The sequence below is a fragment of the Leucopleurus acutus genome (genome assembly GCF_964270905.1).
Source record: "Leucopleurus acutus genome assembly, chromosome: 6".
NCBI classification, from domain to species: domain Eukaryota; kingdom Metazoa; phylum Chordata; class Mammalia; order Artiodactyla; family Delphinidae; genus Leucopleurus; species Leucopleurus acutus.
In genome coordinates, this window is record NC_139149.1 from 114,264,531 (window position 1) to 114,292,380 (window position 27,850).

Here is a 27,850-nt window from a genome sequence, read left to right on the forward strand (position 1 = left end):
GCTCGCCTTGGTGACAGTGGGCGTGAGGACGGTTCCTCACCTCATATTCCTGTTTCTCAAGGGAGGCCATGGGGCCGGCTTGCCTGTGCTCGCCTTGGTGACAGTGGACGTGAGGACGGTTCCTCACCTCATATTCCTGTTTCTCAAGGGAGGCCATGGGGCCGGCTTGCCTGTGCTCGCCTTGGTGACAGTGGACGTGAGGACGGTTCCTCACCTCACTTCTCTGCGCGCAGGTGGCGCTTCTGTGTACGTATGTTTAAATCCAGGCAGCTGGTGTGCTCGCCGTGCATCTGATTCCCCTTTTCGTCCTCTGATCAGATAGGCATCCTCTCAGTCATCGGAATCAACTCGAGGACAGGGATTTTCACCCTCTAGTCTCTGACGTGACCCAGGTGCCTAGGCAGAGCTGGCCCCCAGAGCACAGAGGACCCACGAGGTGGGCGTGGTCGATGGAGGGGTCTATTAAGGGAGATACTTTGGCAACGTAAATAGACTTCATCCACCGTCTTAGTTGCTCACCTAAAAATAGGTTCCAGACTGCTGGAAACTTACCCGACTGACTGCGGTTTGACACAGAAGCATGCTTGTGGTTACTTTTTTTTTTTTATAAATCTATTTATTTTTTATTTATTTTTACTTTTGGCTGTATTGGATCTTCGTTGCTGCTCCTGGGCTTTCTGTAGTTGCGGCGAGTGGGGGCTACTCATTGCAGTGGCTTCTCTTGCTGCAGAGCACGGGCTCTAGGCGTGCGGGCTTCAGTAGCTGTGGATCGCGGGCTCTAGACTGCAGGCTCAGTAGTTGTGGCGCACAGGCTTAGTTGCTCCGCGGCATGTGGGATCGTCCCAGACCAGGGCTTGAACCCGTGTCCCCTGCATTGGCAGGCGGAGTCTTAACAACTGCACCACCAGGGAAGCCCGCTTGTGGTTACTTTTAAAACTAAGTTGCAAAGGTGATTCTCTGTTACACACCCAAAGCAGTGTCATCCACCTGTGTTAAAGCCTCTGCAAGAGAGAATCAACTCTTTATAAAACTCAGTTCCACAGACATGCCTGGAACCCCGATCATTCATCCCCAGGACGTTTCAGGCTCTGTCTTGGTGAAGAGGTTTGAAGGACGTTCCTGCCTTCAGAAGGTGTCCAGTTAACGAAGAGACAAAGGCACGGCTGATGGGGTGTACCGTGTGGTGAGGGCGGCCTCACCAGGGAGGCAAGGAGGGCTGGACAGGAGGTGACCGAGGGCGAGGGCCAGAATGGGGGCCTCTCCCGGCCGCCATCCTTTGGATCCCAGGACCCACAGCTTCCTACTTTTCCTCCCACCCAACTAGTGTCAGGCCTCGCCGCGTCTTCCCAGCCAGGGAGGGAGCCAGGAACCACGTGGGGCGCTGCTGAGACGGGCGCCATCCCGCTGGGACCTGCCCACGGACGAGGCCTGCCCGGGCCTCAGCAGGGGCGTGTCAGGCTGGCGGGTCAGACGCGGGCAGGTGACACCTGGCACAGGCAGCCAGGAGGGCAGCTCTGAGGGGCTTTGCTTTAAGGAGGAGCAGAAGCCAGGTGGTGGCCGGGTGAGGGCCTGGAGTCACGGCAGGGTTTCGTCAGGAGCGGAGATGATACAGCGGTGCAGCACGTTTAATGCAGGCAGGAGCGGGTGCGAACTGCCTGGTGGAAGCCAGTTCACGGGGGAGGGGCTGCTTTGGCAACAGGGCGGGGCGAGGAGGCCCCGAGTCCGTGGGGACCCGGGACGGGAAGGGGGGTGCCCTCTTCTGGTTGCTGCTTTTATTGTTTCTTTTTGTGTCTGCAGGGAAATGAAAATGGGGGTCCTCGAGGGGGGTGGGATGCAGGGCAGGGTGTCTGAGGGGAGTGGAGAAGGGGTGACAGAGCCTCTTGGAGGGGGAGGAATGGAGTTACTTCCAGAATGCAGTGGATGGAAGCACAGGCCCGAGGTTGGGCCCCTGTCCCACCCCAGCACCATAAAGGGGCCACACAGTAGAGGAAGCAGTTGGCATGGTGCCGTTCTCTTCCATCCCGGGCCTGAGTCCTGGTGCGGCACAGGTGGGGGTGGAAATCATCAGTCAGGCTGGGGGCTGTGGTCAGGAGAGCTGGAGGCAGGGGGCGTGGAGGCTGAAATCTGCAGGAGCGGTGCCTGTGATGTTGTCCCGCGGGGTAGGGAGAGAAATGGAACGTGAGGTGGATGTTAGTCTGTGAAGACCGATGGGACCGGTAGATGGGACCTGAGGCCCTGGTGTAGGTGAGCTGGGCAGACTGGGCATGGGGGGCGGGGCGGGGAATAGAACCCAGAGGGGCCAGTTCCTGCAGCAGGCGGGCCCAGGTCCAGACCAGGAGAGCAGCAGGTGTGGTGGCAGAGGGGAGGAAAGAGCTTCACGAGGTCACCTGGGAGGGGCCCGGAGGCCAGGATGCTGGAGGGAGTGCCCAGGAGGCGCCGGACGTGATCACAGGTCAGGGCGGGTGATCTGCTCCTGAAACGGGCAGTGAAGGGGTGGGACCTGGGGTCTTGGGGAGCGAGCGCGATCCCAGGGCACAGGCTTCAGAGGGGCCAGGACTTGGGGGGAGAAAGAGTGGTCTGCAAGCAGCAGCACGGGCCTGGGAGGACGCCCCGCCCACCTGCGTGCTTCGTGGTGCAGGGGGAGACGTGTCCTGGGGGAGAGCCAGGGTAGCTCCAGGGAAAGGGAGCCTTCGGGAGGGTCTCTGGTGTGAGGAACATTGCCCCCAGCCCTCACAGAACAGGATTCTGGAGGAGGAGTCTGAGAGGTTGAAGAAGAATAGAAGAGCCCTCCCGAGTGCACAGGCTTCTCACTACTGACGTTTCGGGCAGGACGGTTTTCCGCGGCAGGGCTGTCCTGTGTGTTGCAGGGTGTTGTTCAGCATCTCAGGCTTGTGCCCACTTGATGCCTGTGGCACCCCGACCCTGCTCGGTCTGATAACCAAGAATGTCTCCAGACGTTTCCAGATGTCGCTGGGTGAGGGTTCCCAGTGGTGAGCCAGCGGGTTACTGGGAACATGGAGCCACGTGGGGATAGAGCCCCTGGTGTTGAGGATGGGCTCCCAGAAAGGAAGGCTGTAAAGGATGCAGGTGAGCTTGGCTCTGATGGTCCCTTAGGGGAAGGTGGGTGTCACCACTTGCAAGTAGTTCCTTCTCGAGACTGGCACTTAGCTACTTTCTTCGAGCGAGTCAGGAATCTCCCCCTCGATTACACGTATTGTAAGATACTCAGAAACCTTGGAAATGAGATTGCCGTGTCCCTGTCAGTTACTTTGCAGAAAGTTTCCTGCCGTCGGAAGGGGTGAGGGGAGATGCCTAGAAACAGGCGCCTGTCATTTTGGTTTCCAAAATGCTGAATTCTGAGCCCTAAACCAGTGAGTTTAAAATCCAGCCCAGGTCGGATTCTGAATTAGATTGGTGATACTCTGTGCTTTGTGTGCGTATAGAAAAGGAAACAGCGATTTAATTGAACAGAGATAGTTCATTAAGGAGGAGAAGTATTATATGGATTTCCCTTTCTTGTTTTTACATTGGCAGACATATCTGTTAAGTTGGGTACCCGTCTAGCTTTCAACAGTGTTTGACAAGGCTGTACCATAGTTTCTTCATAGGCAAGTTCACAGGTGTCTGAGCTGGGTGCACAGACAGTATGATGTCCCCAGGTCCTACTCAGTGATCACTCAACAGAGCTTCTGGTTGTGGATTGGTGAGTGAAGATTCAAGGCTCTGTCTTGACCTCGCCTTGTTGAATATCTTTTCCATCGATTTGGATGAATACACAAAGTTGTGTGCTCAGAACAGCCAACAAGACCTAAGACAATTGTGAAGAATAACGAAGTGTGGGGACTTGCCCTACCCTATGAGCTACCGAGGGGACTGAAGTGCTGTAGCGTTCAGGACCGTGTGCTAATAGAACACAGATAGGTGAAAAGATTATTGGAGAAGAATAGAGAACCCAGAAATAGAGCCACCTCACGTATATGGAAGCCTGTTATATGACCGTATAGCTTATGTATATATTCTGAGCATCTTAAAAAGAGATATTGGTACCCACCTTAAAGAACTGCTGGATGATGGAAGGGACCCAGGTGTCCCTATTATAATGCTGCATCCACCGCGTGCCCAGCATCGGGCGGCTCAGGACGGGGGTGAGCACCTTTAGCTGCCCTGGGAAACAACCATGCCAGCTACATCCAGGTAACGGACAGACGGCCAAGGGCAGGAAGCGCCAGGTCTAGGATCAGTAGGGGTTCAGAGATGAGAAATGTTAGCTTGGGAGAGATTGTGACATAAGGATTAAGAGGCGTAGTTGGGAATGAACATTGTGCATTGAATTGAGGGGACACCTGAGGGACAGAGTGAAATAATGAAACGCCAGCCGTGCTGCAGCAGAGGGCAGCTGTCTCTGCCTGCGCCCCTCATCTGCCTCCGCGATTGGAGGGTCATTGGGACCATTGTTTCCCCATGGCCTGTCACCACACCCGGCACAGGATGGGTTCTTAACACTTCAGAGTCAGAGAGGATGCAGTCAGAGGGTGAAGACTTTTGAAACCTGGGCAGCAAATACTTGAAATGTACAAAAATATTCATTGTAAGGTTTGAGCATTGACTAACATGTGAAAGGGTTGCTTTACGATCAGCCAGTGGTCTTGGGGTCCCTGGACCTCTTAGCAACATCAGGCAGCTTCTGAACCCTCTGAAATTGCGCACAAGTATTAACTAGACTGGCCTTTTTTTTTTTTCTTTTTCTGGGATGCCTACAGCTTTCATCTGATATTCAGTAGGATCTAGTATTTTTTGAAAAAATGTATGTAAGAATTGCCACTTTTAGAAGATTCGTATTGCGGAAGACTGGGACAACTTAAAAGGTGGCAAGCCAGCAGGAGAGAGCCCTCCTGCAGTTAGCTGTACCATCCAGGCCTGGGGGGTAAGGATCGGACCCAGGGTGAGTGTGGATTCGGTGGAGAGCAGGTGGGAAGTTGGAAAGAGAATGCAGAAGAAATGGCCACTTTGTGGATAAAGATGCAACCTGGAGCCCCAAACTCCTTGAGGCAGGTTCTCCTGCAGGAGCCGCGGGTTGGCTCTTCACACCCCTCCCAGGACAGGCTCCTAGAGGCCTTTGCGCCACAGGTGACGGGGATATGGAAACAAGGTTGACCCTTCCGACCGTGCAGAGATGGGACGGGATCACTGGTCTTAGGATATCAGGAATTTGCATCCTAGGGCATTCCTGGAACCATATTTGTAGCTAAAAAGATACTGTGTTCTTTGACAGTTCTCAGTACATGATAAAATGTCCTAGAACATCAGAAAATGAAAAGATTTTAAATTCATTTTGATTTCGAGTATCTTTATATTTGAAATCATGTCATCCTTCTGTTCAAAATCCTGCCAGGCTGCCCATTTCCCCCAGAGTAAAAGCCAGGGCTCTAGATGGTGGCCAAGCCCCTTCCTCTCTCCAGTGCCATTTGCTGTGAGTCTCCCATCCTCACTGGCCCCGGCCACTGGCACCCCCCTCTGCTTCTGGAACACACCAGGCGCGCACACCTGGTCTTCGGGCCAGGTTCTGGCAACCTCCTCCTCCCCGAGGTGCACATTCACCTTCTCACGCCTTTACCATCTTCAACTGTTGCCTCACGCGTCACCTTCTCAGTGAGACCCACCCTGTCATTTAAAATGGCAACTCCCCCTCACCGCGCTGCTGCCTCCCCAGTGTCCACCCTTCGCGCCCTCCTTTTCCCTCTCCAGCTCTCACCACCTCATAATGAGCTGTGGGTTGTGGCCCCACTACTGTGTCAGTGCTACTCAGACGGGAACCTTTATCTGTCTTTCTCAGTGATGGATCCCAAACATCTGGAAAAGTGGTGGCCCACAGTAGGCGCTCAAAAAATATTTGTTGAATGAATGAAATATATCGCACAGAACGTTCTGTCTTTTGAGTTACAAAGATGCTGAATCATGAAATACAGAATTCTTAGAACTTTGGAGGTGTTTAGATGGTGTTCCCCCATCACTTTCTCTGGGTACTTTTCCGTTCTGTTGAATTCCATGTTCATTTCAGGTGTTTTCATGGCATTCTGTTCTTCTCTCTGATAAAGTAAAAACAGACATAGTAAATTGAGAGTTTCACTTCCAGTGAATGATCACATTTGTGCACTGGTTGTAAAATTTTGTAAGTAGCTTCTGTGAATCAAAAATTGGCAGGTCTACTATGGACTTCCAACCCTGTTGCTGGACATCAGTGAGAGAGGGAGGTGGCATGCCGATTTTCACTACTAATAAACTAACGTACAGCCATACATAACGTTGGGGGTAGAGGACAGAGAATCAGGAATGCCTTTATCTTGTGTGTACACACACGGAATCAACCCCATTTAAGATGACACTTTCACGTGTATTCCTAAGAGTCTTTCCTTCATTCCAAATACATCACAGTAATTATAGGAAGAGAAAAATAAGGAAATAGCTTCCCACCCCCCGCTTTCCTTTTCCAGAACTCCACGCAAAATAGAGAACTTTATAAGTAAGACAGAGGGAGAGGTGTCATAGGGTACTGCTTATCTGTGGAATCAAAATCAACGGTACGAATGAGCTTATTTACAAAACAGAAATAGGGCCACAGATGTAGAAAACAAACCGTGGTTATCGGGGGGGAAGGGAGGAGGGATAAATTGGGAGATTGAGATGGACATATACACACTACTATAGATAACTAATAAGGACCTACTGTAGAGCACAGGGAACTCTACTCAGGACTCTGTAATGACCTGTATGGGAAAAGAAGCTAAAAAAGAGTGTCTATATGTGTGTAAAACTGACTCACTTTGCTGCGCAGCGGAAACTAACAACATTTTAAATCAACTAGACTCCAATAAAAATTAAAAAAAAAAAAGTTGGAGAAGCACAGGCCTAAAAAATAAAAAAGAGAGAGAGAGAGAACTTTAAATTCTCCAGAGCATAAGGATGACGCCAAGAGGAGAGCCTGCCTTTGAACTGCAGGGGCGCTGTGACCTCTAACACGGGATGCTCTGGGCCTCCGGCCCAGGGGTTATTTGCGGAGCATGATGTGGCACTGGAGGAACGTTGCTGTAGTACTTGTGCGAAGTCTACTTTGTAAGTGTTGACCTTTGCGTTCTTTTGCCTTTTCCGGTCCGGTGGCAGACACGGGGCTCGGTGACTCCGTGTGCTCCAGCCCAAGCATCTCCAGCACCACCAGCCCCAAGCTCGACCCGCCCCCCTCCCCTCACGCCAACAGAAAGAAGCATCGGAGGAAGAAAAGTACCAGCAACTTCAAAGCCGATGGCCTCTCAGGCACTGCTGACGGTAAGGCCTCCCGGGACCTCAGGGCCAGAGTCCGCGTTCCTGAAAATTAATTTTTACTTTTTCTCATTTGTGGAATCATTGATCCTCAGAACCACAAATGCACAATAACGCAGGTCAGTGCGTGTGCTTTTTGCTAACAAGGCGGTGCTAGGGGACCCTCTCTTCACTCACTGATTCTCAAGGCTGTTCAACCACAGCAGCTGTCTTACCTCCTGGAGGTTGTGGCCTGGTCGATGGTGCCGCTGGTGTCCCCTTCGTAGCATCTGGTCAAGTTGTTTGGTCTTCCCCGACCCCGGCAACCTGGGGTCGAGGTGTCTGCTCCAGCCCAGCTGTGCCATGTTGTCTTCCTCCAAAAAAGATCGGCGCCTCCTAATTTAGGAATCTTCCCTGACACCGGTAGACTTAACTCTAGTACGACAGCCACTCCGATGCTGACTTTCAGCGACGTGTGATGATAAACGCCCCTTCTGTTAGCGTCCGTCACTCTTTTTGTTTTGTGAGCTGCATTAGTATTCCCGCTGACACAGTTTGTCTTGCTTCTCCTTTGACTTGTTGAAGTCGGGTTTTATTCTCAGCGACGGCCCGATGTGATCTTTCAGAAGCGGCCCCTTCTGATGGACTTGTGTTCTTTTATTCCATGGATGCAAGTGGAGATACACACGCATGCACACGTACACACACATTGTGGGAGGTGAAATTAATGTGGTTTCAATAAACAAGTTAAACAGATACTTCAAAGGAAAATTAAAATTCCCAAACATGGTTGTATAACATGAATAATCATTGGTGAGACCAATAGTAGTAAAGGAATCTGGTTTCAACAAGGGTTCCGTATGCGCTGGAGATACCCTCATAACGGATACCCTTTTTCTCTATTTCTGCCACACTTGTTCTGAATACTCTTTTGTTCAGACTGTAAGTCTCAGTGTTAAAGAAAGTGCCTGTTCCCTCCTAACATCCAAAGATGAGCCCGTAGACCCACAACGTATGTGTTAGCAGGGAAGGAGCAGAGTTTACGGTACACGCTCTGTGTCACTTACCGTAATCCTGTGAGTTGCTTGGTGGCGTTTTCATTTATAATGAGGAGACTGGGGTTCAGAGTGTCAGGGAGCTTGCTGGGGCTCCCACGGTGGCAGGGAGGAGTCTGAAAGCCCTTCTTCACCACATTTCTTACCATTTTGCTTCCCATCGCTTCCTGCTAACAAGTTTAGCCAATAAAAACCAATTCTCTCCTGTTATGATAAATGAGGATGATTCTATTATATCAGCAGTGGTGAAAAATAATGATTATGGATCAAAGCACCCACCCAGACACCACTGACCTTCCCCTTTGGAAAAGAAATCGGCCACAGATGCTGAGCATTGATGAGACACCTTCCAACAACTTCAGCAAAAAGCCCCCAGCCATGCACAGATGGCCACACCCCACCAACAAAAGGACTGAGGTAAAGCCAGGAAGATGCATGGCCTCTCAGCAGGGTGGGGAACCTGTGCCCCACATACCCAGGGGAAGAGTAAGATTTGCTCTATGGAAAGGCCTCATGCCCATTTCACGGATAAATATCGTACCGTGTCTGTCATGTGTTTCCAACCAATGACTTCTTTCAAAAGTGTCTGCCACTTGGTAGAAACTGGGGATCAAGTCCACCCTTCACTACATTACACACATTTTACACATTCTAATCATCCACCCACCTACTGACATAGTGAAAGCTGTGTGAATAAGATACAGACTGAAAGTAAATCAGTAGTGGTTGCGTGTTTAATCGGGCTGCGGGTTCAAGTCAGCATCCCGGTCATCCCGTGAGTTTGCAGAAAACTTGCCAAGTGACTGTAAGCTTGTCGGACGCCTGAGATGTTTCCATCTTCCACCGCCTGAGTTACTGAGGTTGTACTGTGTGCTCCAAGCAATAGCCTGTGATGAGGCTGAGTCATATCCTCAACCCCAAACCAACCACAGACCCTTTCATTAAAGGGCCTTACTGCTGAGGCAGTGATGCCGACAGAAAGACAGACTCCCGGCCACCAAAGAAACACCCAATTTAGACCCCACAACAGCATCTCAGGCATGAACGATGAGTGATGGTTGTGTGTGTTCAGAAGTTCAACACTAATGATTAGAGAGGAAGCCGGGCCTCACTTTGTAGTTCAGAGGACTGTCTCTGTGATGCCACAGTGTGACGTCTTTCCAACAGAAAATAAGACAAGTTCTCGGTAAAAAGAAAACGTATCATTTTTCCCGAGGAAAGGTTACCTACCGACCTATAAATGAGTCATTTTTCGGAGACAGGCTGTACTGCATTGTATCCAAGGCACACTATTTTTCTTTTCTTCACATTTTCGCATCCCTGAAGTCAGAATGCATTGTTCAATTGAGATCATTTTCGATTCAATGATATACAATATCTTTTAGTACTCTTAGCAACTCTTATTAATCAAAGTGTATTGTGGGAACCATCAAAACTAAGCCTTCTCTTCTTGAAATGAAAGCTAGTTGTATATTTTTAGAGGGCTGTTTAATTTTAATTGTAAAAAAAAATTTCTCTTTCCTGCAAAGCACTATGACTTGTTATTACCAGTATATTCTCTTTTGTTTGACCTCGTGCTGGAAAGTCGCAATTGCAGATGCAAAAAGTTCTCTAGATGGTGTCCATAAAGTAGGTGAATTGTGTAGTTTTCGACATACCCCATTGGAACAGATGACTAGACTCAAATTTCTTTAGAGTATAAGAAAAATAAAATTCAGCTATTTCAGTCAGGGCCCCGGGAAAAACATGGCACCCTCAACTGGGTCGTTGATAGGAATTTTCCACAGGGACTGTCTACAGAGGTGTGGGCAGGGTGTGGGAAGAGCTCTAGGGATGGTGCAGACTCCCAGTGGGGTGACGGGGAAAGGAGGGGCCGGCTATGAACACCCAGAGAGGGCGGTGTCTGGGGGAGGTCTCCATCAGGAGCTGTGTCCTTCAACAGAGGGACATGTGCCACCCCCGTGACCCTAAGGGTGAGGGGGCGCAGGAGAAGCGCCTAACCTCACTCTCCTCCCTGCCTCTGGTCTCCTGCCGCCACCTCCTTGACCAGACCCAACCAGAAGCCAAAGGGTGTGAGAACTACTGCTGCCGCCACCCAGGCCTGCCTCTGAGGGCGTTGGAGGGCAGGTGGAGGGGAGCCAGCGGAAGCCGTGTGCTGCCCACACCTTTCACGGTGCCTCTTACAAGCCCCTGGGCACGTCTGTCCGCTGATCTTTCATCAGCACAGTAGACCGGAAGCCTCTGTCCACCGTGGCCCCCGAGGGCCTGGCCTGAACCCCGCCGAGGGAGGGGTCAGAGCTCCCCAGATGCACTTCTGAGCCGTCGCCCAGCCAAGTCCGAAAGGGAGCCCCCACGCCCTTCCCAGGCTCTTAGCTGAGCACGGAGGTTCTAGCGCTGGATATTCCTTACCTTTGTGGCATCTTTGTTCAGAAAGTAAAGGCTAAAGTGTATCATCAGTATTTATGCTGCCTGAAAAGCCAGAAACTCTCTGTCCACCTGGGGATCCTTGGTGCTCCTGATGGAAATAAGGATCTTCCTTCCATGAATTTCTCGCTGCCCTGGCCCTCATCGGACTCGATTTTAGTAGTTCTTTTCTGCAGAAGAACAGTAGTTCTACACAGAATGGGAGAAAATGCTGTCACCTGGGGACTTCCCTGGTGGCGCAGAGGTTAAGAATCCACCTGCCAATGCAAGGGACACAGGTCGATCCCTGGTCCGGGAAGATCCCGCATGCGGCGGAGCAACTAAGCCTGTACGCTACGACTACCGAGCCTGCGCTCTAGAGCCTGCGAGCCACAACTACTGAAGCCCGCACGCCTAGAGCCCATGCTCCACAACAAGAGAAGCCACCACAATGAGAAGCCCGTGCACAACAAGGAGTAGCCTCCACAACTAGAGAAAGCCCGCGTGCAGCAACAAAGATGCAGCCAAAAATAAATGAAAAAATAAATAAAATAAATTTTTAAAAAAAGAAAATGCTGTCACCTAAATTAAGAACAATCATTTTCTTATACTTACAATTTAAAATGAATGGACAAAAGACCTGTATGCAGAAAACTATGACACTGATGAAAGAAATTAAAGATGATACAAACACATGGAGAGATATACCATGTTCTTGGATTGGAAGAATCAATATTGTGAAAATGACTATACTACCAAAGCAATCTACAGATTCAATGCAATCCCTATCAAATTACCAATGGCATTTTTTATGGAACTAGAATGAAAAATCTTAAAATTTGTATGGAGACACAAAAGACCCCGAATAGCCAAAGCAGTCTTGAGGGAAAAAAACAGAGCTGGAGGAATCAGACTCCCTGATTTCAGACTATACTACAAAGCTACAGTAATCAAGACAATATGGTACTGGCACAAAAACAGAAACATAGATCAATGCAGCAAGATAGAAAGCCCAGAGATAAACCCACACACTTATGGTCAACTAATCTATGACAGAGGAGGCAAGGATATACAATGGAGAAAAGACAGTCTCTTCAATAAGTGGTGCTGGGAAAACTGGACAGCTACATGTAAAAGCATGAAATTAGAACACTCCCTAACACCATACACAAAAATAAACTCAAAATGGATTAGAGACCTAAATGTAAGACCGGACACTGTAAAACTCTTAGAGGAAAACATAGGAAGAACACTCTTTGACATAAATCACAGCAAGATCTTTTTTGATCCACCTCCTAGAGTAATGGAAATAAAAACAAAAATAAACAAATGGGACCTAATGAAACTTCAAAGCTTTTGCACAGCAAAGGAAACCATAAACAAGACGAAAAGACAACTCTCAGAATGGGAGAAACTATTTGCAAACGAATCAATGGACAAAGGATTAATCTCCAAAATGTATAAACAGCTCATGCAGCTCAATATTAAAAAAAAAACAACCCAATCCAAAAATGGGCAGAAGACCTAAATAGACATTTCTCCAAAGAAGACATACAGATGGCCAAGAAGCACATGAAAAGCTGCTCAACATCACTAATTATTAGAGAAATGCAAATCAAAACTACAATGAGGTATCACCTCACACCAGTCAGAATGGGCATCATCAGAAAATCTATGAACAACAAATGCTGGAGAGGGTGTGGAGGAAAAGGGAACCCTCTTGCACTGTTGGTGGGAATGTAAATTGATACAGCCACTATGCAGAACAGTATGGAGGTTCCTTAAAAATCTAAAAATAGAATTACTATATGACTCAGCAATCCCACTACTGGGCATATACCCAGAGAAAACCATAATTCAAAACGCACATGCACCCCAACGTTCATGGCAGCACTATTTACAATAGCCAGGTCATGGAAGCAACCTAAATGCCCATCGACAGACGAATGGATAAAAAAGATGTGGTACATATATACAATGGAATATTACTCAGCCATAAAAGGGAATGAAATTGGGTCATTTGTTGAGACATGGATGGATCTAGAGACTGTCATACAGAGTGAAGTAAGTCAGAAAGAGAAAAACAAATATCCTATATTAACGTATGTATGTGGAACCTAGAAAAATGGTACAGATGAACCGGTTTGCAGGGCAGAAACTGAGACACAGATGTAGAGAACAAACGTATGGACACCAAGGGGGGAAAGCCACAGGGCGGGGGTGGGGGGGGCGGTGTGGTGGTGGTGGGATGAATTGGGAGATTGGGATTGACATGTATACACTGATGGGTATAAAATGGATGACTAATAAGAACCTGTTATATAAAAAAATAAATAAAATTTAAATAAAATGAATGGAATGAGTCTGGTGAATTATCGGAGTAGAATCTATGACTGAAGAATTCCTTTATGAGTATTTTGAGTTCCAGCATGGTCACTGGGCTCACATATAATTATTACTCTCATTAAAAGAGTCAGTATTGTAAAGTATTCCAGCCCCTTCCTTAGGTTAAGTGTGGAAGAATGGAGAGGTACAAGCTAGTGTGGGTGACGTATGTCATTTAAAGCAGAAGTGCCTCAGACAGGTGGGTGTGTGCCTAGGTGTTCCCAGGACTGAGACCTGGGCAGGTGAAGGGCTGCCATGCTAACTGCTGGAGGATCCTCTGTACTTCTCCAGCACATTCCGCATCACCGGGCATCTGGCCCCCTATCTACCTACTTGGAGGCTCCCCCAGGTTTAGATCTGTTCTTTCCATACATACAGTCTCTAAAAATATGTGAGAGTTTTTCAAATTCTGTGGCCCTGTTTGTAATGATATGCACCTTTGTGATGTTTTTATCTGGGAAAACGACTGTTCATTAAGAACGTCAGAAATAGGGCCTTCACCGTTGAGTTTAACTTTGAGGTAAGCTTCTTGGAAACCAGCACCCTCCAGCCTTACCATTAAAAATGTGAAGGTGGTATTATTAACCTTTTTCAACAAAACTTCTGAATCCCGAATACTACTTGTATTCTTATTTAATAGACCATTGGGAACAACAGATATTAAAATATCAGTGACAGTCTTGATTTTAAATTGGATTTGATTTGCTCAGGATTATTAGTTATATTTAAGAAAATGGGTATGTTCAGATCTGGGTGCTGATCTCAGTGATGATCGTAGATCAACAGAAGCCAGTCCACGTGTCGGTAAGCAAGATGGTGACACAGCACAAGAGGCATGGGGGCATCCTAATTGTGTTCAAACCATGGAAAGAGAGTCCCGAATCATCCTGGGTGGCCCTGATGGGTTTCATTGGGACCAATGGGTGGAAGTTTCAAGGAGGTGGATTTTGGTTCAGATACTAAAAGGAAAACTTTGTAAGAGCCGGGGCTGTCCTGAGATGCAAGGTTCCTGGTCCCCTGTAGCAAGTCCAGCACTGGTTGGGCCACTGTAGCGGAATCCGGGTTCTAGAAGGATGCTAGCCCCAGGGGCCCTGGGTTCATGGCCAGAACCAAGTTGAAGGGTGTGTGCCTGGAAAGCTCTTGGGTAGTGGGGATTTTGCAGATCTCTAATGACTTGCTGTCTTTTGGCATTGCCTTTGAATCACCCTCCTTTCTGGGTACCTTCTTATCCAGGGTTCAGGAGTGAGGTTATTGCGGCTGAAATGTACCCGTGGTCTCTGCGGTCCCAGTTCTGTGGTTCCCCAATCTGGTGGTTCTCGTTAGTTTTATAACATTCATGCAAGTTTGCATCCAGTGTTAATTTTCCTGTTTCCCCAGTGAAAAGGCAGAAGTAGAGAGAGGTTAAGTGGCTTTCTTGTCCAGGGTCAGGTTGCTGGTAGGTGACAGAACTGTCTCTTGATTCTCTGCCTCAAACTCTTTCCACCAGGCAAAAAGCAAGTCTTTGAGGTGTGTGGAGCGGCTTTTGAATCTAAGAGTGGGGCAGGCAGAGTGGCTTCCTTGATATTTCTCAGATTCCATGTAAAGACACTGACTTTTATACGGATCATCACATCTAGAAGTTGTGTAGCAAAGATCTTTCTTTAAAAATGCAGGGCCAGTCTGGATTTACCCAGTCTGATTATACAGGAGGGTATGCAGAAATCCTGTTGTTGGTGGTGGGGGGGGGGGGGTTTGTTTCTTTTTTGTGAGGTTTTTTGTTTTTTTGTTTTTTGGGTTTTTTGGTCCCCTTGGGTTCATGGTGCTTTTTACTAAAGGTCAGAAGGAAATTTATTTCATCCTTCTCATCTCCATGCCCTGGTTGTTCATTCTGGGTCTTTATAGACTCATTGTATGGTTGATCCTGGGTAGATATTGAAATACTATCCTGTAGAGAAAAAGTCACAACTGGCCTCTGTCCATTACAGTAGAAAAATTGCCCATCACAGCTGTACCCACTAAGCCATCAGAGGCGAGGTCTCCAACATGTTTACAAATTACATTAACTTCAAGTTGCAGAGGCCAGACAGGACTTAGTTTTCCTGCATTCTTTCAGAGAAGAACCTGACATTGTGAATCATTTTATTCTTTCATCAAATATTAAGCAACAAGCACAGAGGAAGCACTGTGTGTTTGGCTCCATGGGAGACGAGAGAATTAAAACTCAGTTTCTCTCTCACCCCAAGGCATTCATAGCCTTAATATGGGAAGAAGACTTGCAGCAGAGACTGTACCTCGGATTTCAGGCAGAATATTTAAGAGAGGCATGGGTGGTCCAGAAGAAAGACAGCACAGCATTGAGTTGTAAAGGTTAGGGGAAGCTAACATGTTGTAGAACTTCATTGTAGATTCTGCAGATTTAATACGTAATGGTTATCTTATTTAATAAAATGCCACAAAAAGCATCACTCTTTCATTAAATGTCTTCTATTTACAACAACCTGAAACACCAGTGGTAGTGATTGAATTAGTCACAAAACAAAGTTTTGTTTTCACTTAGATGCTAAGAAAACAGATGTTGCTGTAATTGATCAGTTACCTTTTATCTTCTGAAAAAATTTTTATTAATTAGTTGATTTTTGGAAGACTTTGGAGAGGAAATGAAGAATGATTACGCAGGAGCATTGTACAACATTTTCCCTGCATACTCATTTTTTTTTATATACATAAATTTATTTATTTTTGGCTGTGTCGGGTCTTCGTTGCTGCACGTCGGCTTTCTCTAATTGCAGTGAGCGGGGGCTACTCTTCCTTGTGGTTCACGAGCTTCTCATTGTGGTGGCTTCTCTTGTTGCAGAGCACGGGCTCTAGGCGTGCGGGCTTCAGTAGTTGCAGCATGCGGGCTCAGTAGTTGTGGCTCGTGGGCTCTGGAGCACAGGCTCAGTAGTTGTGGCGCACGGGCTTAGTTGCTCCACGGCGTGTGGGATCTTCCCGGACCAGGGCTCGAACCCGTGTCCCCTGCATTGGCAGGTGGATTCTCAACCACTGTGCCACCAGGGAAGCCCCCTGCGTACTCATTTTTACAAGAAGGCAGTCCACAGGTGTATCACAGCTCGGGTTCATTGTGACCATTGGGTCATGTGGAGGGTTGGGCAGTTTGGGGCATCAGTGGTGATTTGGGGACTTTGCACAGCACGATTAGGAGAGCAGTTTTGTTGTTTAAGTGTCTTATCACCAGGATGTTCTCACCTTTCCTCTCTCCTTGGGCACAGTTAACGTGCTGGTTACTCCATGTTAGATGCGATGGTGCACACACAACTGGCAAGAAACCCATGATGGCCAAGGAGCTACCACCATGGCTTGTTTCTTGTCCACAGGGGCTTTCTCGTGTGATTTGTGTGATTTTGTATTATTTGGAGGTGTCTAGAGGGGAAAGCTAGGGGAGATTATGAAAGCTGTCCGGTGTGCCTCTCGTGGTTCACTCTTGGATCTCCTATTTGTGACCATTTCAGCAGCACTCCTCATCTACCCCTTGTTACAAGCTTGGCAGCTCCCTTCAGTGAAAGGAAAGAAAATCAGAAGTCTCCATCATCCATTCCATCAAAATTCCATAATCAACAGTAATTCCTTCTAACAGGAAGGACTTCTTAATTGGACTTCCTTGTTAGTAAACTGGTTGGTACGTGCCCCTGCATCAGTAAGCTGAGCAGTTAATTCGAGCAAGTGGGGAAAACCAAGCACTGGGCCGTCTTCCTGGATGATACTCCTAAAATGCAGCACTCTGATGAGGGAGCCAGGTTGGCTGGGTTTCTTCGCCCTCGAGGCGGAAGTGATAGGAGACACTGGATATTCTGATGGACTTGCCCACTTCCCACAAACCAGATCATTTTTCCAAAGAGAGTTCTCAGGTTGTAACTCCAGCTTCCACAGGAATGAACTTGCTAAAATTGAGTAGACCTGGGTTTACTCTAGACATTGACATCCTAGACGGGGCACAGTTGACTCAAAAGCCATCCTGCAGGGTACAGTCCTTCTGACACAAACACACACAAGCTGTCGGTGCTCACAGATCCTTTGTGGAAGTCTGTGGGTCGGAAATAAACAAAGATGAGTTGATCACAGTAGGAGAAGCCAGAACAGAGGATTCCCATCATGATGAGCTGACAACAAGAGAAGGATTTTTTGGTCCTTTTTTTTTTTTAAGTACACGCAAACTAAAGAGTTAGATTCAGTTCCATGAAAGTGCATTAATCACCTACTGCAGGCCAAGAGCTATGCCTGGGACTGGATGGAAAAGTGACTGAGGGCCCCTGCCTTCAGCATGCCCACCGTCTGGTGGAGAAAGCAGACCTCTAATAAGCCGTGGCCACCGGAGCAGCCTGTGCAGGGAGCCCAAGGGACCTCGGCCCAGCACCCTGGGTGTTGGAGGCTCCAGAATGAAATATCTGCTATTCAAAAAAGGGAAAAAATATGAAAAGTGAACACACGATAAATCTTGGTATAAGGTGGCTTGGAGCTCCAGGGCCCTGCAGATGCCCTGATGCAACAAGACATACTCAGCCTCCTGCTGTACATAAGAGTGGACTCGCCTTTGAAAGATGCAAACTGCTCTCAAGCTTGCTGTCTGCAAGTACAGATCTGCGGCCGACCCCAGTTCCTTTTATTGGCCCTAAACTTAGAGCTGCTTTTTCTGCATGAACAACCCACAGCCTCCAATGTCCATCAGGAGGACTCAGGACAGGCATTTCTCCCCAGGCATCCTGGGGTTGGAATTCTGCCGGCGGGGGGGAGAGCCCGAGTCAGCCGACTTTTAGGGGATTCCAAGATAATCTCTCAAAGTCATTTGCTTGATGTTCTCAAAATGGTGGAGCTGTCAGAGTCTTCGGATGTCACTTCATTCAGCTATGAAACTGAGACCCAGGGTGTGATGCGATCTACTCAGACCAAGGTCCAAGAGGGGCCTCAGTGCACAGAGAGCCCTCTCTCTCTCTCTCCCTCTCTCTCTCTCTCTCTCTCTCTCTCTCTCTCTCTCTCTGTCTTGTAAGGCCACTAACCACATCCCATGGGCCCCACCCTCACGACTTCATCCAACCCTAATTATCTCCCACAATCCTCATCTCCAGGTGTCATCACATGGGGATTAGGGGCTTCAACAGATGAACTTTGGGAGGACACAAACATTCGGTCCACGAAGCCTTGTAACTTTCTATTCCTATCTGTGGGCTTCATGGACGTGGTCACTGCAGATCACGCCTGTTCTGTTCACTGCTCCTCCCTCCCCGGGGTCTTGCCTCTGTTGTTAGAATAGGTCTTTAAGCATCAAAGAAGGAAGCCAAGATTCAGTGCCTGCTCTTAGACAGGTGTTACCTCATTGCATCCTTCATACAACCCATAGTGTCCGGCAGGGAGGTGGTGTTATCTCTGTTTTCACAATGAGGACAAAGGTTCGGTGACGTTAAGTAATTTGCCAGAGATGGGCAGGTGAGTGTGAACTTGGGGCCTACATCAGGCCTCTAGGACTTGGAAGTCTGTGTGGCTTGCCTTGTACCTGTGCTGTCCACCTGGAAAGGCCTTCAGCGGCTTGGGTGTGAAGAGGAGCCTTTTCTGCAGGTCGTGATTCAGCCCTGTGTCTCCTGGCACTGCTTTTCCCCATCACAGCTGGTCGGGGGCTGCGTGCCCATCACCCCCCACCATTGCTCTTAAGAACTTGGAAGCAGTGATTCCTTTACTAATTTTGATCTCAGCCTCTTTTCTCAGGACGCTTGTTGTGACATGGCTTCTTTACAAGCAGTATTGCTTTTCTCATTATGTCTGTGTGTGTGTGTGTTGTACACTCCACGAAGGATGCAGATCACTGCTTCAGCTACTCTGCAGACAATTAGAACATGCAGGATTAGAGAACAGGCAGGGAACATCACGTAACTTTTTTGAACTTAGGGATGTTTAACTCAGATGCAGTGAGCCCAGCTTTTAAGTTCATTGTGAGGATGATATCCTTTGTGGGTTTTTGGACAAGGGGAGTGAGCATTTTTCAGGACAGTTGGAGGGAGAAGGGGAGCTCTTGATTAAGCTCTCCCCATCATTCACTGGAATCCTGCTTTGCTGATTTAAGTATGATCAGATGTCTGCCGCACCTTGTTGCCGGGTGTGATCACCACGCTCTCATTTTATTGCGACGTATGATTGACGCTCTAGAGTGGGTGTGGCTCGAGATCAACTTGGTGCGTTTATTTAGGAATCTTTGCTAATGCGGCCCTGCCTTTCAACTCCACCCCTTTCTCGTCTCAGACATATAACAGGCCCCAGGTATTAAACCCAGGGTGTCATCACCAACGAAAGAAGCAGGTACGGTGCAAACTTCAGGCATCGCCACTGAGATACACACACAACCTAACAAGGCTTCTTTTGTACTTGGGACATGGAGAAAATTGGCCATTTGTCTGTGGGGTAATGGGCTTTGCTGCCATATGAAAATCTCTCAAATGGTTAAATTCAATGACATTATCTCAGAGTGCATGAAAGCGACTACCGCACACAGTTTAATTCTATTTAATTTTTTTAAGGGGGAAAAAAAGCAAAGGGAAAATGTTTTAGTTTCTCTTAAGCTGATGTCTCTCTGCTTTTTCTTAAAAGTGCCTTTCTAGTTGCCACACAGCGATGTGATCATTATCCGCCGCCTCGTTGCCTTGCTGCCTCTGCGTGCAGTAAAATACAAAAAAAAAAAAGAGAGAGAGAGAGAGACCAGGGGAGCTTGTGAAGTATGACTTCCTATCCCAAGACTCATTGCCTGCGATTCGTACCGCTTGACAGTAATGATCTTATTACAGTACTCTGGACCTTGAAGAGATTTCATGAGGAGAGTGAGAGGACGGGCCTCCATGTAATCAAGTGGTGCTGAATATTCCACGCGTTTTTGATCACACACTGATTGGCCACAGTTCTAGCCCATCTTCTAGTCAATTATGCATGGCCCCTGTGCTCTTCGCCTAGTCAGAAACATAGATGGCTGTTGTCTGGATTTTGGCAGGCAGCCAGGGATTTGAAGCGCCGTGCACACCATCCTCCCAGGATAAGTGCTTTTTAGTTGGAATTGATTACCTTTCTTTGGGTTTTGCCTAATAGCAAAACTGCATTTGGAGAGGGTTTCGGGCGAAAAATGGACGTATTAGCCATTTAGAGCATCCGAACTCCTAGTCAGTTTTTAGGCTTCCCTTGTTTCCGTCTAATTTTTGTTTAATGATAGCATGTTTGAGAATACTGAAGGTATTTCATGGCATTGGCCGCCGAGCACACGTGTTGCGCATGGAGGACAGATTCAGTTACGGGACCACTGTGTTCGGGTTCCCGGATTCATCTAGGGAGGCTTCGCGCTTTGGGGAGATAAGATCTCTGTCGGTTAGCTTCCTTCTCGGCAAAAAGCGTTAAAAGAGGTAATGAGGGCTTCCCTGGTGGCGCAGTGGTTGAGAGTCCGCCTGCCGATGCGGGGGACGCGGGTTCGTGCCCCGGTCCGGGAGGATCCCACGTGCCGTGGAGCGGCTGGGCCCGTGAGCCATGGCCGCTGAGCCTGCGCGTCCGGAGCCTGTGCTCCGCAACGGGAGAGGCCACAGCAGTGAGAGGCCCGCGTACCGCAAAAAAAAAAAAAAAAAAAAAAAAAGAGGTAATGAATTCTTCCCTCAGGCGACTGGCTTGTCTTCAGTAATTGTGGGGAGTGCACATCGACCTGGCTGGGTTTTGTGAACTCTGCTGTCTCTGCCCAAAGGGTTGTCACCACGTCGTTTCCCCGGCTGTGTACCTCCCCTTATTGGTCTCGAAGACGAGTGACATTTGAAAGGGTGGGATTTTTTCCTGCCAGCATGATCGCTGACGTTGCCCATTATGAAGCTAACTCAGTTAGGCACGTGATAATGTGCAGAAAACTGTTGTAAACCAAGATTTTTCTTCCTCACATGTCATGCTCTTAATTCAGATTCTTGGTGTGTAGATTGTCTCAGAGTCATCAGCTAGGAAAATGTGAACGTTCCTTCTACTGTTTTGTGCACGAGGTGAGGAACTGGCCACGCCCAAGCAAGCGATCGGTGTGGGATGTTTTCAGAAATCTATCTTGAATCCACCAAGGGTTTGGTGCTCCCTGTGGCCTCAGTCACTGGGGGGACGTAGAGGATGGAACCCTCGCATTGCACACTGGGCACCTCCATAGCCTGATTTGACTCTTCTGAATTGAGTAAGTAGGTAGCTTTGTTCTTTGACTTGGTTTCCATGTGGATTGGCCTTGCTTTCTGCAGGAGGGAATGATTTTCCACGTCACTTGACTTTCTGCAAAATCGAGGTGTACTGTAGGCATGGTTACTAAACAGCCCTAGGAGAACCTACCAGAATCCTTAACTTCATGCTCTGCACGTGTACACACGCACGCACGCACACACAGAGGATTTCTTTGTTCTCGATGTCATGAAAATAAAATATCTTCTATCAAAATTTAGATTTCGTGATGTTTCTTTAAAAGAGAAAATCACAAAACAGAAAACCACGGTTGACCATCTATTAGCAACAATCATTGCACCCAGTTATTGACCCCTTGCTACACATCAGCACTGCGATTAAACGCTCCCTGTGTGTCCTCTCGTGACCCTCACAGGAAACTCCTGCTTGAGTCTCCACAGCGACCACCCCTCCCTTTGAAAGTTCACGCGGGTCTTTTCAGTGGTCTCCCTCACTCCAAATCTTGGCTTATCTAGGACTTTCCCTAAGGATTAAATTTATATAAAACAAAGAATTGTACAATAGGCTGTCAAAAAGGATATTTCTTAATTATAATAAGTTAATATTCAAGCCATTAAAAATTTTTGTCGTTTTACCCCTGGCAGTGTTTCAGTAAATTGACAAAATGTATTTTTATGGCAGTTGGAAAATATCAAATTCACAATTAGCAAATGGTTCAAGTTTTAAGGTAGGAACTTTAGAAAGCTGGCATCCACTATGACGACCTGATTACAGCCTGGTGTTTTCACCTGAGCAGATGAGTCCAGCGCTCACATTTAAAGAGAGAGAGTCAGTACCTCGAAAATACAGTTTCATCACGAGTGCAGGATACGTGCTGTCATTACCATGTAATTACCCTGAAAAGGCCGATTGATTAAAGAATGTGAACAATGTAAGTCAGCTACTTTCTTGAATCCCTCCACCGCTTCCCCAAATGTTAGTTTTTGCCTCACTGTGGGATCAGACTCCTGCAGCAGGAGTGAGAAGTGGGGAGGGAGCTCACCTGCCCGCCGTGACCTGATGGAGGGAGAGAACTCACCTGCCCATGGTCACCTGTTGATGTGCCTGCGTTAAGAGCCACCATGGTGGCGGGTGGCCTGGGACCTTTCCTTGAACAGCTTGTAAACGGTGAATGAAGCCTGTATCATCGTTGTCTCTCCACGAGCACGGAGACGGGTGTTCGCAGCCTCCCTCCTGTTCTTCTCGCCGGGAAGGGATGCAGACACGGTTTGGCCCCGTTTGTCTTTGAACGGCATAGAAACACCCCCATCACGGGCCCTCGTGGAGGAGAACAGAGCCACCCCTGCCGGGGCCACCATGTCCTCCAAACCAGGAGTGGTTCCCGAATGTCCATGGAGGGTCTTTGGTTTTCTTTTGGAGATGAATATGTTGTTATCATCAGTAACTTGCTACCTTCTATTTCTGATCACAACAAATCAGCTTAGTTCGCCCAGGAGAGCTATGTTTTTCCAAGTTTCTTTGCTTGAAGAATTCTAAGGTAGGATCTGAAAGCCATTAATTTATGGGCCAAGTCTAGATCTTGGTGTCACTTTTTTTCTAACCCCTAAAGTCTTTCGAATTACTGCTCCACACAATAAGGTGGACAAGCCCACTGTGACATGTGAGAGCACAGCCCGTAGTGCTGGAGTCCGTGTGGAGGCACTGGCCACTGCAGGGCCATCAGGTGGTCTGCACGGAGGAAGCTGGGAAGGGAAGGCCGCCCCGGGAGAGGCTCGGGTCTCCTGGGACGCCGGGGCCGGGTGTGACCCCAGGGGACAGGCAGGTGGGAGCTGAGCAGAGGCTCAGGTGTTGAGGAAGGACCGAGGCTACTGCAGGGGACCCTGGACTGGTATCAGGAGGGGCCATCGGGCAGGGCTGCTCCAGGACCTTTCCCTGGCACCCATCCTCTGCTTCCAGCCCTTCTTCCAGGGCTGCCCTCCCCTCTCACTTCCCTCATTCTTGCTTCTCTTTCCTCAGTTCACTCTTTCTCTCTCTTTCTCCTTCCTCCATCCAAGAGTTTTCTCCCTTCTCTTATTTCCTCTTTTCCCATCCACACCGTTGTTGTCTTTTTCCTCCCTTACTTTCTTATTCTCTTTCCTTACTTTTTTTTATTTTGGAACTTTTTTGTGGGGGGGAAATATGACATAAAACTTGCCATTTCTGAGCATACAGGTCATTGACATTGATTACATTCTGAGCATACAGGTCATTGACATTGATTACATTCCCAAGTTCACACTCACCTGCCACTAGCTATTTCCAAAATTTTGTCATCACCCCACATAGAAACCCCACAACCATTAAGCAATAACTCCCCGTCTCCTCCCGCAGCCCCTGATAACCACTCGTCTGCTTTCTGTCTCTGTGGACTTGCCTGTTCTGGACAGTTTTTCATATAAATGGAATCATATGATATTTGTCCTTTTGCATCTCGTTTCTTTCACTTAGCGTCACGGTTTCAAGGTTCATCCATGTTGTAGCCTGTGCCAGCCCGTCATTCCTTTGTGCTGCCAAGTAGTACTCCAGTGTGTGGACAGACCACATTTTGTGTGTCCCTTCAGGTACTGATGGACCCCTTTCAGCTGTTGTGTGATGCTGCAGTGAACACGGGCATGCAAATATCTGTTTGAGTCTCTTTTCAGGTTTTTTTCTACCTATACCTAGGAGTATGCGTAGCTTTTTGAAGACCTGCCAAGTTTCCTCTTTTCTTACGCTGCTGTCTGACTTCCCTTTCTCCCTCCTCTAAAATAGGAAACGGACGAATCTCCTACAATTGAGTGAATCCACTTTTTGGCTCCCTCTTAATTACAGAAATCTATGACTTTAACGTGTTTTTAAATCATTCCTGTTTTTCTTTTTGAAAAATCCTAAGTACCCTGAGTTAAGACTTCCTTTCATTGGCACGTGAGTGACGGTTGGTCCCCTTCCCTGCCCCCGTGGATCAGTCGCAGGCTCCCTAAGGTACTCTGGAATTTCCCATCATCCCGTGCTCTTCCCCACTGGGAGCCGGTCTCTAATCTCGAGGGTCAGTGTTCTCTGGACAGCCCGGCTTCTCTACCGAGCAGCAGTAGTTACGTAGTCAAGGCACACGGGCATCTCTCCCGTTTCAGTTTGCCTGCAGAGGTCAGCTTTTCCATCATCTCTGGGACACTTGCATTTTTTCTATAACTTCCCAGTAATGAGCGGCCCAGTGGGCAAATGGAATCTTAAAGACCAGAGACTATTGTTTCTTTTTCCGCCAACCTCCCTTGGGCCGTGATTAGCTTCTCTGTTTCGCTGCAGAATTAGTGACTTAGCATTCACTCCCCTTCGGTCGCCCCTCATTTCTCTGTGGTCATTGCATGTTTATTTCCTAGATCGGGATTCAGGGGATTTTGCAGCAGACGATTTCAGATACCTGGTACTAATCTCAGTTTTTTTAAGACCACTTCGGGCTGAGTGGTGATGATTCTCTAGTTCTTGTGCCTTTTTGATTTTATGTTGTTACAAACTTTGGTTTCGGTCTGTTAAGGAAAGCATCAGATCACTTCAAATGCCGTGTTTTCGTGTTTCCCTCGACGGTTGTAGTTTTTTGGTTTTTCTGTCCTTCAGAATTTAATCCCCTCAGGCCTCCTCTCCTTTATCCGTCAGATAAAGTTGTGAGATTATCATCATTATATTTAATAGTAAAAACTGGCCTCAAGACTTAGGCAATACCAGATCTTCATAATGTGTTACCTCTAGTAGCCTCCTTTGATCTTGGAATTTAAGGATCTTTAAATCAGATTAATAACAGACACTTACTGGCCATTTGCTACCCAGAGGACACTGTTACATGCTGCTTCTGAGACCCAGAGACCAGCTAGGGGCAGCCCTGCCGACTGAGAGCTTGTGGTCCAGAAGGAGGGGGAATGATGTGTATGCGGTCCTCCCCGAGGCCAGCGTCCCCAGCTCCTTGGCCCCCCAGGGACTTTCTAAGGCCCCGATTTCTGAAACGACATCCCAGCTGCTGTGGCGGGAGGGGGAAGACGAGAAGAGGGGGTGATGACAGCAGGAAGGTCACCAGTAGCTCGGCAGTGACACATGTAACAGAGAGGTGGGCTGTCGAGGGAGGATGTGCTTGGCTGGGGGAGCGTTGTTCAGGGAAGAAGGCCTGGAAAAGGGTCCTGTGCACGGCGGTGCATGGGCGAGGAGGCCCCGCGTGGACTGTGCCGAAGCTGCAGGCTGTGGGGGTCAGGAACTGAAGCAGGACAGTTAGGGGTGTGCCTGCCTGAGGGTCACAGCTGGAGAAAGGAGGGAGTGCAGGAGACCAAGAGGACAGGGGCACTGGAGGACCCTGTCGTGGGGAGAAGGAATGAAGATGCTGGCAGGCCAGGTAGCCCCTGCGGGAAAGGCCTGCAGGAGTGAAAGGCTCCGGAGGCAACACCCAGGGTGGCGGAGCCACGGGATCGCTGTGGTCCGGGGAGGAGGAAAGCGCGTGGAGAGGCCGGCCGGCCAGCCAGCTCCCTGGACAATGTTTACATCACTGATTGGAAACCAAGATTTGGGTTCAGCTGGCCTGCGGGGAGCCTGGGCGCCAGGTGATTGCAACTGAGCCAGGAGTGAGAACCGGAGGTCCAGGTGAAGGTCAACTAGGACTGTGTCACGGATGAACACGCGCAAGGTTCAGACCCAGCAGAGTGCAGGTCATACGCCAGGACCTGGCAGCCCCCAGAAGACGTTCTTACGACTTGACATCATTATCCTGCCCCGGGTGCTCTACCATTAGAATCCCTCATCTGTTATATTGGTTTTATAGTTTTCCTAATCTCATTGGTTTAAACCAAATTTCAAACATAATACAAGCTCAAATATCATTATCTGTTTTCTTAAACAACATACCAGAATTAGTATTTGAGCTGCTGTTTTCAAGGCAAGTCCTGCCCCTCCCTCTCTACGTGACCTACTGCTGTAGCCGGCCACATAGACAGACAGGTGGAATGTCCACCCTCTGGAGCAGAGCACCCCCTAAGAAGCTTCCCTGCCGTCTGTGGCTCAGGAATTAGGACAGAAACAGCCGGGAAGGCTTGTCTCTGCTCTGCGGTGTCTGGGACCTCCCCTAGAAGACTCTAAATCCAGGGGCTGGAAACGTCTGGAGGGCCGGTCACCACGTGTCTGACTGTTGGTGCTGCCTCTTGGGACCTTGGCCGTCGGCCGAGACACCTCCACGGGACCCCTGCACGTGGCCGGGCCTCCTCCCAGCACGGTGGGCCAGCATTGCGGGAGCCACGTTTCCTCCTGTGTCCTCGCCTCGGAGGACGCACGCTGTCCATCTCTAGGAAACACGATGTCCTGGTTCCAGGCACACTCCTGCCGGAATGTGGCAAGATTCTAGAAAAGCCTGTGAACCCCCATACTGCTGTTGCCGTTGTGGAAAATGTGTCCCAGATGGTAAATAAATATATGATACGTCCGGTTGTGATCAAGCAGTGGAATGAGATGAGCCAGAGGAAGAGTCAGGTGCACCAGGTTATTTTCTCGGGGACAGCGGCCCGGAAGGCTCCCGAGGAGACTCGGAGCAGAGAGGCCGCAGAGGCGAGGCTGGCGGCAGGTGGCCCTCTGGGGTCCGCGTGTTCCCGGCGAAGGAATCATGATCTCGCTCTAGTTATGGGGGCCTCATTAAACTCAGCACTTGTCTCTAGTCAATATAGTGATCTATATGCATGTTTACGTGCTACCGTATCATTTTAAACAAGCTGATTTTCACTTCAATCTCAGCGTTGGAATTGCTGGTAAAATAACTGGGGAAATATTTTATTTCTTTTAAGAATTGTCGGGAGTTCCCTGGCGGTCCAGTGGTTGGGACTCGGCTGTTTCAACCGCCAGGGCCCTGGTTCAATCCCTCGTAGGGGAATTAAGATCCCACAAGCCACACAGCATGGCCAAAAAAAAAAAAAAAAAAAGAATTGTTATACGTTCCTTATTTCTCCAGTCTTTAATTTCAATATCTGCTAGCTTGTTCCCCACATCCAATTATATTCCCATATTTACAGGGTTTATTCTTTGCAAGCAGCACTATGAATCAGAAAATCGTACTGTTTTTAAAAGTGGTCCAGAGAACCACCACATACAGAAGGATGCCCAAGAAAAATGGGTCCCTTTTTACGTACGTCACTTTAACAGTTTAAGATAAAGTAGATTAAATATTTTAAAGTTTTTAAATAGTTTTATTCTGCATAGGATTACTTTCAGAGGTTGGCGAATGGCATTGGGAGTTTTCCAACAGTTGGAAAAAGACACAAGCGTCTAACACTGGGTATTCTTTCTAGTGCTTTCAAAGCGAAGGCAATCACATAAGGCTCTCTTGCTTCATGGGTAATTAAGGCATTTCACTCTGCAATTCCTTACTCTAATGAAGAAGAAGAAATTTCTCTTTTGCTGAAATATTTCTTGCAAGGGTTTTATTTCTACTCATTGCTCCGACTTCGGAAAATGTTCCTTTTACCTCTGATGGTCTCCTC

General features: G+C 48.3%; 1 protein-coding gene across 4 annotated transcripts in view; it reads left to right on the forward strand.

Annotated features, from left to right (window-relative positions):
* The window catches only part of AGAP1 (ArfGAP with GTPase domain, ankyrin repeat and PH domain 1), a 558,850-nt gene that overhangs the window by 428,695 nt on the left and 102,305 nt on the right, over nt 1–27,850 (forward strand). For 2 of the 4 annotated variants that reach the window (XM_082841396.1, XM_082841397.1), the window contains one exon: nt 7,159–7,320. The exons of the other annotated variants lie outside the window; for them this stretch is intronic. In XM_082841396.1, coding sequence (XP_082697522.1) covers nt 7,159–7,320 — 162 coding nt within the window. The remainder of the gene's footprint in view (nt 1–7,158; nt 7,321–27,850) is intronic. 4 annotated transcript variants of the gene reach the window in all.